The sequence below is a fragment of the Gossypium hirsutum genome, chromosome D12 (assembly GCF_007990345.1).
Source record: "Gossypium hirsutum isolate 1008001.06 chromosome D12, Gossypium_hirsutum_v2.1, whole genome shotgun sequence".
Classification (NCBI taxonomy): Eukaryota; Viridiplantae; Streptophyta; class Magnoliopsida; order Malvales; family Malvaceae; genus Gossypium; species Gossypium hirsutum.
The window spans coordinates 55441744-55452647 of NC_053448.1; the positions used below are offsets into that span (position 1 = coordinate 55441744).

Consider the following 10904-nt stretch of genomic DNA (forward strand, 5'->3'; position numbering starts at 1 on the left):
GAATTTTTTAGAAAACAATGAAAATTTTTAAAACTGTAGGGGTCACATGGCCTTGTGGCCATTCAAAGTAGGGACACATGGTCGTGTCCCAGCTCGTGTAACTCACTGACTTGGGTCACACAACCAAGCCACACACCCGTGTGTCAAGCCGTGTACCCTTCGAAATGACCTCACACGCTCGTGTGCTAAACCATGTAACAGCCTGACTTGCAACCCTTTGAAAGTTACAAGGGACACAGCCGTGTCACCAGGCTGTGTGTCACACACAGCTGAGACACATGTTCGTGTTTCTACCCGTGTGGACGAAAAATGGGCCAATTCCAAGCCATTTTTTCTCACCCATTCATGCATGTACCTACAATCACTTTTGCACATATAAACAAGCATCCAAAATGCACCAAAACCATGCATAATCAAATTATTCAAATAAGGTCAATAACCCTACAACCAATATGCCCAAAAGCACCTCAATGACAACATATAAATATACATAACCATGTGCATCATTTAACCAAAAATTATCACTTTGTTTACATATCAAATTCACATCCACAAAATACCAAATTTACCATTTAGCAATTAGCATCATAACTCATATATGCCAACTACATTTTCATGCCAAAATGACTATATTCACTTCCACCATCTAAACATCCATAAATTGTAAATTCAACCATTATAAGGCCACATTTACATAACAACATATTCAACCACTTCAAACATTCAAAATACCAAATTCACAAGCCAAACCACATTGGCCAAAACAAATGGCTACTTCACCAACCAAAATAGCTATACATGCCATTATAACCAAACTTAAAAACACTGAAATCTACTGATTTAACGATGGTTAGTGTGATAAGTCTCTGACAACTTTCCAACCCGAACGAGCTTCCGATTAACTACAAAACATAGAAAATAAATACAAAGCATGTCATGCTTAGTAAGTTCGTAGTATACAAATTATGCTTATTTATACATTGCATAATCTTAAAATACATATGTATCAATCCAACATAAGAATAAAAGATTCATAAACTTAAATCGAGTGAATTATACTGCTCATTGTCATGGCTAACACATACTTCCTACTTTTCATAGTAATAAGGTAAATTGCATCAATAGTCCTTACTGAAGCTCACACAAGTAAAATTACGACGATTATCCCAACCCTTTTCATAGCTCAATAACCGAAGCTATCCTTTTTTATTGTCCAATGGTCGTCACCATTCATTTTCATTGTTGATGGTCGTCACCATCCCGTTTCATAATTTGATAGCCGAAGCTATCCCTTTTCATAATTCGATAGTCATATCTATCCCTTTTCATTGTTCGATAGTCATCACCATCCTTGTTCATTATTGATGGTAGTCACCATCCCTTTTCATAATTTGATAGCCGAAGCTATCCCTTTCCATTAGTCGATGATTGTCGATACATCATTATATTTTTCCACCGAGACACAATTTGATATTATATAAAACAATAACATTTAAAACATAATTTGAAAGACTATTTAAATGTACGAACTTACCTCGACGATAAACATAGAAATGGAGTCTATTAATTCGAAGCTTTTTCTTTGCCTCGATCTAGAGCCGTACGTAGTCTATCTTGATCTAAATTAATAAATTCGATCAATTTAATAACTATTCTATTCAATTCAGTCCAAATTCACCTTTTAGAAAAAATTACACTTTTACCCCTATAATTTTGATTTCATTACAATTTAGTCATTAGCTCATAAAAATGAAAATTCATGCAATTCACCCTCAACTCACCATAGCTGAATTTCATGTAGGTCCCTAGCAAGTCTTACATTTCATTTAATTCACAATTTCACCATGTATATTTTTTCTATTTTTCATTTAATCCTGAAATGACAATTTCATCAAAAATCACTTAATAAAAGTTGTTTATCTAACAACAACTAACCATTTCTTTCATCAAACATAAAAAAAAAAACATGGATTCATTCATGGAAAAACCCTAACCTTTTAACAATTTTGCAAATTAGTCCTTGGGCTAGCTAGATTAAGCTACAACAACTCCAAAAACATAGAAATCATTAAAATCGGGACCAAAAATCGCTTACAGAAGCAATGGCCGAATGTAATAACCCTAAAAATGGCTTCTCTTCTTCTAATTTTCTGTCAAACATCACAAGCTTGAAGATGATACAACCATTATACACATTTTAATTTAGACATAATTATTTAATTACTTATTTAACCTTTTAATTAACCTTTGAAAACACAAGTATAACGTCCATAAATGTCCACTCAAATTTCAAATGGTCTAATTACCTCATAAACCCTCCAATCATTTAATATCATAGTCAAAAGATCCCTTTAGCATATAGAACTTAAGTTTTGCACCTTTTATAATTTAGTTCTTTTTATCAAATTAAGCATGCAAACGATAAAATTTCTTAACGAAATTTTTATACAATACTACTAACGTGTTGTAGAAATTAAAATAATAATAAACTAAAAATTTTCACGACATATTTGTGGTTCCAAAACCACTGTTTCGATTTTACTAAAAACGGGCTGTTACAACTACTTTAGCAATGCTTTTGAAAAGTGCTTCTAAAAAGTGTCGTGGAAAAGTTCTTTCGAGAAGTGTTTCTAAAAAAGTTTAGTTTAAGATTTGAGTATTTAGCATTACTGTCAAAAAATATTTTTGAGAAATAAAATGTCCATTTTAAACATGGTATTATCAAGTAACAAATATGAATTTAAATAATGTTTAAATTAATTAATATTATTATATTTTAGTAAGAATATAAAAACAATTTATTATAACTTGGCGTTAATATATTAATATATGAAATATAAATTTTAAAATTTTTAAGTAATAAATATTAATTATTTATAAAATTTAATTAGAATATATAAATTATATTTTAAATATTTAAATATAACTATCAAATATTTGTAATTAAATATTAACATATTTGTATTATTTTAAAAAATATTTTCTTTATTTTTAATTAATGATTTTAACAAATTTGTAATTAAACACCAACAAACAAAAAAAATTACAAGTACTATTAATAAAAATTAGTTTTAGGAGAGAAAAAAATAAAAATTTAAACCAAAAACAATTTGTGTACCACAACTTATTTTAAGCAAAATACTAAACAAGCAGCAACTTAAGTTGAGGCTTTGAATCTAAACAATACTATCTTGAAGTGAATGGTTAATCACACAGTGCAGTGGAAGTAAATGAGCATCCAATGAAGCCTACTCCGGAATCCCACAATAGGTTAGGTGGTTAACTAATGAGTAATAAAGAAGTGTTTAATTTGGTGGAAATAGAAAACTAAAGTAATATTTTTTGCCGGAATGTCAACTCTCAAGCGTGCTCGGGAATCATCTTCAGCTGTCTTACACTGTAATCTTCCTACAAACAATAAAACCCAGACACCAGAAGCTATAGATTTCTCAACTCAAGATGCTTTCCACCAAGAAAATCAAGGCATCCCCTCAAAGTCCTACCCAGCTTGTATCATCGTCATCAGCTGATATGATAGCCAGCAACGATGACATCTTAACTCTAATCCTTCATCGCCTGCCCCTAAAATCCCTCCTCAAATTCAAGACAGTGTCTAAACACTGGCTTTGTCTCATCACCCATCCCACCTTTCGTCCCCACCACAATTCTAGAGCCATTTCCGGCCTTTTTGTGTGTCGTCTTTCAGATATTACCAATCCAAAATACGACTTCCTCAATCTAACTCCCCATTCCTCTCGTGCCCCCTTTAAGTCCCTCACTTTTATTGACGACCCATCCGGGATCAAAATCTTGCAATCTTGTAATGGCTTGTTGCTCTGTTGTAGCTTTCGTTCTAATCGTCTCGACACACCTTATTACACTTACAATCCCACTACAAAGCATTACACAGTACTCCCACCACCACGCCACAGTTCTTCCGGGTACTACAGTTTTGGTGTCAGTTTAGCCTTTGATCCTTCAAAGTCACCTCATTACAAAGTCATTTGCATTAGGAATTACGACCCCGAGTCGCTAGATCATTACCAGGTAGAGATTTACTCGTCGAAAACCGGTCCCTGGAGGCCTTCAGGTCGTCCATTCGTAGCACCAAGTAATGTGCAATTCGAAAACGGTGTTTTCTGGAACGGTGCTATTCACTGGGTCAGTGACTGGGGAGATTCGCTATGTTTCGACGTTGAAGAAGAGCAAATGAGGGATATCCCAATGCCCTCCGGCGATGGTGACGTAAGGTTGTACCGGTATTTCGGAGAATCCGGAGACCATTTGCATCTCGTTGAAGTTTATGGTTCGGACAATTTACAGTTTGATGTGTATGAGATGGAGAGAGACCGTTCTGGGTGGTTTGTGAAGTACCAAGTTGATCTAAATCCAGTTGCAGCAGCATTTCCTGAGATGGTTAGGGGCTATGCCGATCCAATAGACTTCCATTCTTACGCGTTTTCAATACTCTGTGTTGTTCATGAAGAAACCGATGAGGGCTCATTCATGGTGCTGCATTTACCTAACAAAGCCATAAGGTATAATTTCAAGGACAACAGTTTCAGAAAGTTGCATGATTTTGCTCCACTTCGTTCTAGAGTTGGGGTTGGGGGAGATAGTTCATTAGAGTTTGAATATTTTGATGCTTATCAATTCATTGAGAGCTTTGCTTGTGTGTGAGGATGAGGTAAAAGTAAATGTATCATTTGTACTAGTAATTAAATTGTATTTTATTTTATTTTATTTAAAAAATAGGTAAATTGGTCGATGTTAAAAATTTCAACTAGATAGAGTATACCTTATTGTGATGTACAAAGATTAATTTTTAGTGATATAAATGAATGAAATTTTTAATAGAAATATCAATTTACACTTTGATCTAACATATAAAAATTAATTTATTCATTTTTTTTAAGTAGGGAACAAAATATGATCTAACTTTAAAGTGAAAGCGACTATCTCTATGTTGGAAAATTCTGAATGTTCCTTGATGCTACATGTTTTTTTCTCAATGTAAGGTGTGGGTCCACATATAGGAAAAATGTACCCAGCGATTTGGGTTTGATTAGTAAAAATATGATATTTCACACTATGTTGAACCTTCTGAGTTGCTGCTGTACATGAAAGTTCTCCACAACTTCATATCTAATTTAATCAGGCTCCTTGCAGACCTTGAGGTCAATGATTTTCCTTTAAAATATAACAGATAATTCCGAGTCCAACATTTTTACGTATACAATGTCTAGTCTGTTTTTCATGTAAGAACCTCATGGTCAAAGGATCCAAGATGCTGATGTATGAATGCTGAGTTTTCCTTTCCGAAAAAAACCATACCAAGCTGCTATGTAATCTTCCAAGAATTGCTTGGCAATTGCAGAACAGCTTCCAATGACTTTTCTTGTACTAACCTTTTAGATAATTCAACCAGAATCCACCTCATATAAAGGGGACGTATGGAATAGGCTTATGAGAATTTCAGGGTCTAGCACAACATACTGTGTACAAAAATAATCTCCATGGGAAAACTAGAGTTTTCGAACTCATACACGGAATCAACCGAGTTGATAGGCTACAACGATGATATTCTCATTAACGTTCTCATTCGTCTCCCAGGAAAATCTCTCATGAGATTCAGAAACGTATCGAAACACTGGCTCTCTCTGATTTCTAGCCCCTACTTCTCTCGTTGTCTTAATCAAATCCCGATATTTCCCTCTGCCATCTTCTTGCGGATGCAGCCATCTTTAAACAAGCTCAAGTACCACTTCCTTTCACTAGATAGAAACCCGGTTCGGGAGCCATCAGTTCGATCTTTCACTTTTGTTGATGACCCTGCAGGCATTAGGATTCTGCAATCCTGCAATGGCTTGTTATTGTGCTGTAGCAACAACCGGTTAGGAGAATACAACCGGAACTATTACATCTACAATCCTACCACACACCAATACACTACCCTTCCCAAGCCAGATAACAGAACTCAAAGTCCAAACACTATTTTCGGTGTTATTTTAGCTTTTGACCCCTTGAAATCGGCACATTACAAAGTCATTTTTGTTCGAAGTTCAGAGACATCTCCTCATCTTTATCAGCTGGAGATATACTCATCTGAAACTCATCAATGGAGTTTCTCCAGTGAAATTTCCAAGGTTAATAATTTCAGTCAAGGGGTCTATTGTTGTGGTGGTATTCATTGGAGGAACAACTATGGGCCTTTCCTACGCTTTGATGTTCATCAAGAGAGATTTCAAGAGATCCCAATGCCTAAAATTCCAGATGATTGGGACCAACAGACCAAGTGCAGATACTTTGGGGAATGCGGAGGTCGCCTGCATCTTATCTTAACAAGTTGCAAGCATAGTACCAGGCAGTTTGATGTTTACGAGATGAAAAATGACTTCTCCGGATGGTTTGTGAAGTGTCGAGTCGACCTTAATGCGCTGATTTCAGCAAATCCGAAGATGACCCAAAGCAACTGTCACGCATCAGATCATTGGGATTATCATGCATTTACAGTACTAGCCATTGTTGTTGGTGAAGGAAGCGGACAAGGGTCGTCATTGCCTTTCATGGTGTTGCATGTACCCGGAAAGGTCATTACCTACAGTTTCAAAGACAAAACTTTCACATTGCTCCATGATTTTGCTCCTGATTGCACAGACATTGAAGGTTGTACAACCTTCGAATATGACGATGCTTATCCCTATATTACAACTTTAGCCGTTGTTTGAAAGTTTCAGGATTTAGCTAGGTTTTTAGTTACCAGATAACCCCAAGGGTGTGAGCCTGGATGTTGTTTTGTGAAAATAGTGTTAAGTTTAATGTCAGTTTTAACTACCAAATAATATAAATGTTCATTACCGTTGTTTGCGGCACCAACTATGGAATAACCACAGGCCCGTAAGGCTACAATTGTCTGATTGTTTGGCAAGAAAAGGGAAAAAAAAGGGAAAAGAAGGGGTCCACGAAATTTCATATCGACCCAGATAACAATTTAGTGCAGAAATCAAGGGTTGACCAAAGGTGACAACAATCCCCCCCCCCAAAAAAAAAGGAAAAAAAAAAGTGATTGGAGCTCTTCTGGGAATAAGTCGAATGAATGGATCTCCATCACAGCTCAACTATATCTACATAAATAATATATATATGTATATAGAATTCTCACCTACCAACCACCTATTGTCAATTATCATTAACTACTGTGCCAGCTAAAACGATTGCAACACTACAACACACACACACACACAGAGTTATGCAACAAAGATTTTGATTGAATGTAAATTGACCTATGTAGCTACTTGAATATACAATTAGAACATTTGATAATATTTGAGTTCATTCAGAGCAAGATTCTTTTTTCTTAAAAAAAAGAGAAATTTAGTCAACTATAACAATGACAGTGGTGTTGCTGTTCAAGAAAGTACAGAATGAACAACAACCCACCAAACAATCACGAATTCTTGGAAATGGATGGAAACTAACCCGCAATGAATGACCAGAAATCACCTATGGTAGTAGCTCATAAGTATTCTGGTATTCGGTTGGTCACTTTACCAAGATGAAACATCTTTCGTATTACATGCCTTCGTGTCTCGTAACTGAATTAGATCAGATAACAATCTCAAATTCTATGACCTTCAGTCGGATGCTTGAAAGATCACCACTCTAGGTTCCGGGGAGCACCCTGAGAGAAGACACTTTCTCCACAAGTATCAACACAATGTTCTATCTTTTTAGCTTCAAAAGATTACCCTACTCTTGCTATTCCGGTATAAATCATTGTTTTTGTTGTTAACATTATTACCATGACCGTCAAAGGTGATTAACAAAATGTAAATTTAGAAACTCCGACCAAGACCAATGAAGAATGAACTACTACCAGTTCCTACTTCCCGATTTCTTCGAGCATCATGAGCACTCGTCTGCTATTCGGTCTAAGAGTAGGAGAAGGAGAACAACAAGTCATGGCAAGCTGAAAGAATTTAAGAATGGATTCTTCAGTAACCGGATTTCCCTTATCATTGTTGTTCCTCAGAAGTAGGTCTGGATGATACAGATCGCTGATTCTATGATCAAGAACTGCATTCCGCATGAAGTTTGGCAGATAAAAATCCTCATCAGGTGTTGGCTTTTCATTTATCGGTTCTTTCCCCGAAAGTAGTTCAAGAAAGATCACCCCAAGACTGTATATATCAGTCTCCGGACTTGCATCCCTCATTTTGATGAGCTCAGGAGCTTTATAGCCCTCAGCTGCTGAAGCTTCAAGTATTTCTTGACCAGAGGTAGGATTCAAGAGTAGGTGTATGCCGAAATCTGAGAGAGAGGGCAGATAATTTCGATCCAAAAGTACGTTCTTAGACTTAAGGTTTCCATGGACTATTGGCTTTTGCAATCCTGTATGTAGATGATCTAACCCTCTAGCCATACCAATGGAAATCTTGTAAACCACTGCCCATCTATGAGATTCCACATTCCCATCTGCCCAAATAAACAGTCCATTCAAAATCTTAAAACATTCAAACTCATCCAACATAAACATTATCCTAACTTGTCTGTTAAACATTATCAGATAAGATTTGCAAGAGAAAAACATAGCCATAAAACTCAAAACAGTATTTCCCATTGAAATGTAGTTATGGAAAAGTGAAGGGAAAAGGACAGAGGTAGGTGCCGACAATCAAATTATGCAGGTAATAGCGTAATTTCGACATACAATATATCTACACACAAAACAAAATTTAACCCACAATGAATACATGTTGGACCTTTTCTTTACAGAAAAGAAACACCCCCCCCCCCCATATCTAACAATTGGAAATGAAACTGAATAACAAGAACTTAAGGACAAAATTTAACAATTTTCATTCTTTTAGTGTCATTTTGAGATTTGGAAAATGTCAAAAACGTACAAGAAAAACATAAATATCAATTTAATTAAGCCAACAAGACTGGTTAGCTACTTTTTTCAATTTTTCCTTCAGGGTTTTCTGTTTGGGGGAATCGAAAGGAGAATCTATCTTCCTTTGTCTTCCTTTCTTCCTAGAAAATGAGTAAATTTGACAATTAAAAAAAAGAGAGAGAATCTTGAGCTTCAAAAGATTTGAAGCTCAGTTCAGCTAAGCCAATAAACAGAATTTAACATTCAATCAATGTTTATTATTATTATTATTATTATTATTATCATCATCATCATCATCATCTACATTTTCAGCATTTTCTTCCAAACCAAACACAAAATAAGACGATCAGGAAAAAGAAAAAAAGGAAGAGATTACCTCTGATTAACTGAGCCAAATTGACATGCCAATAAAAAGGTTGAACAAGAAGCTTCTCTCCTCTAGGCCCAGCATAAAATCCCAAAAGAGGCACCAAATTGGGATGTCTAATGCACCCCAACATCTGAACCACATCACCAAACTCTTCACCTCTCAAGGCACACACAGGCCTCAAGAACCGAAGCAATCTCACCACGTTACTCCTCTGCAACAAGGCCTTATACACGGTCCCATAGTTGGATTTGCCAATCACTTCACCGGGAGCATCGAGAATGTCACATATGGTGAGGTCTTCTCCACCGTTGAAAGTGATCACGTCCTCCATTTCTGACCCATCATCTTCTTCTTCATCATGCTTCTGCCCTTTGCTTTCAATGTCATCCAGCTGATCATTTGTCGCTGCCCTCTTTTGGTAAAAGAAGAAGACAAGTACGAGAATGAAGAAGAAAGCTATTGAAGATAATGAAAGGAGGAGTTTTAACATCATTTCACCGAAATTTTGATTCTTTTAGCAAAGAAAGATTGCAGCTTGTTAGAGAATGAAGATCAAGGTGATGTAGTGAAAATAGGAAGTTTGGGTTTTTTTTGTTGTTGTTGTTGGGGGGGGGGGGGCTGTGGAGCCCAAGATTCTAGCGAACTACTGATTTTTAGGACCAAAAAGAAAGAATTTAACTCAAAAACACATTATTTTGGATCTGTAATGTGAAAGGTTTATAATCTTGTTTGACCCTTTTTCTTATTAAACTGGCTCAACTACCCCATTTGTCTTTGTTGCTGCTCCCAATTTTACCGTTTCCTTCAAATATTTTTGGACAATTGAGCAAAATAAGGGACTAAAATTATAAATTTACCCATATAATTTTGAATTCTAACATTTTTATTTTCGAAAAGTTTATTATTACCACATTAACCAACTGTGCAATCAATATATTAATAAAAGATTGATATAAATAATAAATCACACTTTAGTTTATTGGTAAAGGATAAAGGTTTGAGTTTCAATCTATTTATATTTTTCTCATGTTTAATCATAAATTTAGTCATTAATGTCTACATATTTTGTCAAAATGGTCTTAATTGTATTTTTGAGTTTTTTTATTATAAATTTTTGTTCTTTTTTTCAAATTGTTCTTTTTAGCAGATTTGATGAAAATACCTTTAAAAAAATTAACGGGATGATGTAAAATTCCGTACGTAGAATATTTTTAATGAGATATAATTTATTACTTAGATAACCTAACAAAATAATTACATGTGGAAAATAATAAAATAAATAATTCATGAAGTTAAAAAAATAACTCTTAATTTAAATAAAATAAATGTAATTATCTAAAAAAATTCAAAATGATCTTATTGGGTTATTTAAGTAATAAATTACATCTTATTAAAAATATCTCATATCATTCCCGTTAGGTTTTTTTATAGTACTTTCATCAAATCTGTTAAAAAAAGCAATTTAGAAAAAAAAAACAAAAATTGATGGCCAAAGAAGACTCAATAATACAATTAAGGCCATTTTAATAAAACATATAAATGTTAATGGTGAAATATACAATAATAAAAATTATTTTATAAAATAAAGATATTTTCATGGTTACACAATAAAGTTATTGGTACATTGACTGGAAAAAT

General features: G+C 34.7%; 3 protein-coding genes across 3 annotated transcripts; 2 read left to right on the forward strand and 1 right to left on the reverse strand.

The window, feature by feature from the left end:
• The first annotated feature begins 3207 nt into the window (after positions 1-3207).
• LOC107956820 (F-box protein At5g07610) lies at positions 3208-4840 on the forward strand. The gene has a single exon (XM_016892326.2). The coding sequence runs from the start codon at positions 3460-3462 to the stop codon at positions 4678-4680; it is 1221 nt and encodes a 406-aa protein (XP_016747815.1). The 5' UTR covers positions 3208-3459; the 3' UTR covers positions 4681-4840.
• Positions 4841-5064: 224 nt separating this feature from the next.
• Positions 5065-6854, forward strand: LOC107955107 (F-box protein At5g07610). Its single transcript, XM_016890819.2, has one exon. It carries the CDS (start codon positions 5517-5519, stop codon positions 6726-6728), a length of 1212 nt encoding a protein of 403 aa, XP_016746308.1. The 5' UTR covers positions 5065-5516; the 3' UTR covers positions 6729-6854.
• A 393-nt stretch (positions 6855-7247) lies between these two features.
• LOC107955108 (putative kinase-like protein TMKL1) lies at positions 7248-9985 on the reverse strand. The gene is made up of 2 exons (XM_016890820.2): positions 9273-9985; positions 7248-8475 (listed from the first exon to the last, which is right to left on the reverse strand). The coding sequence occupies exons 1-2, from the start codon at positions 9757-9759 to the stop codon at positions 7883-7885; spliced, it is 1080 nt and encodes a 359-aa protein (XP_016746309.2). The 5' UTR covers positions 9760-9985; the 3' UTR covers positions 7248-7882.
• Between the last annotated feature and the right edge of the window lie 919 nt (positions 9986-10904).

What these genes read in the sequence shown, in the direction of transcription:
- LOC107956820 (XM_016892326.2), top strand. Translation starts at nt 3,460, where the DNA reads ATGCTTTCCACCAAGAAAATCAAGGCATCCCCTCAAAGTCCTACCCAG.
- LOC107955107 (XM_016890819.2), top strand. Translation starts at nt 5,517, where the DNA reads ATGGGAAAACTAGAGTTTTCGAACTCATACACGGAATCAACCGAGTTG.
- LOC107955108 (XM_016890820.2), bottom strand. Translation starts at nt 9,759, where the DNA reads ATGATGTTAAAACTCCTCCTTTCATTATCTTCAATAGCTTTCTTCTTC. An exon ending in TTTGGCTCAGTTAATCAGAG is followed by an intron (nt 8,476 to 9,272) that starts GTAATCTCTTCC and finishes TTATTTGGGCAG; the next exon opens with ATGGGAATGTGGAATCTCAT.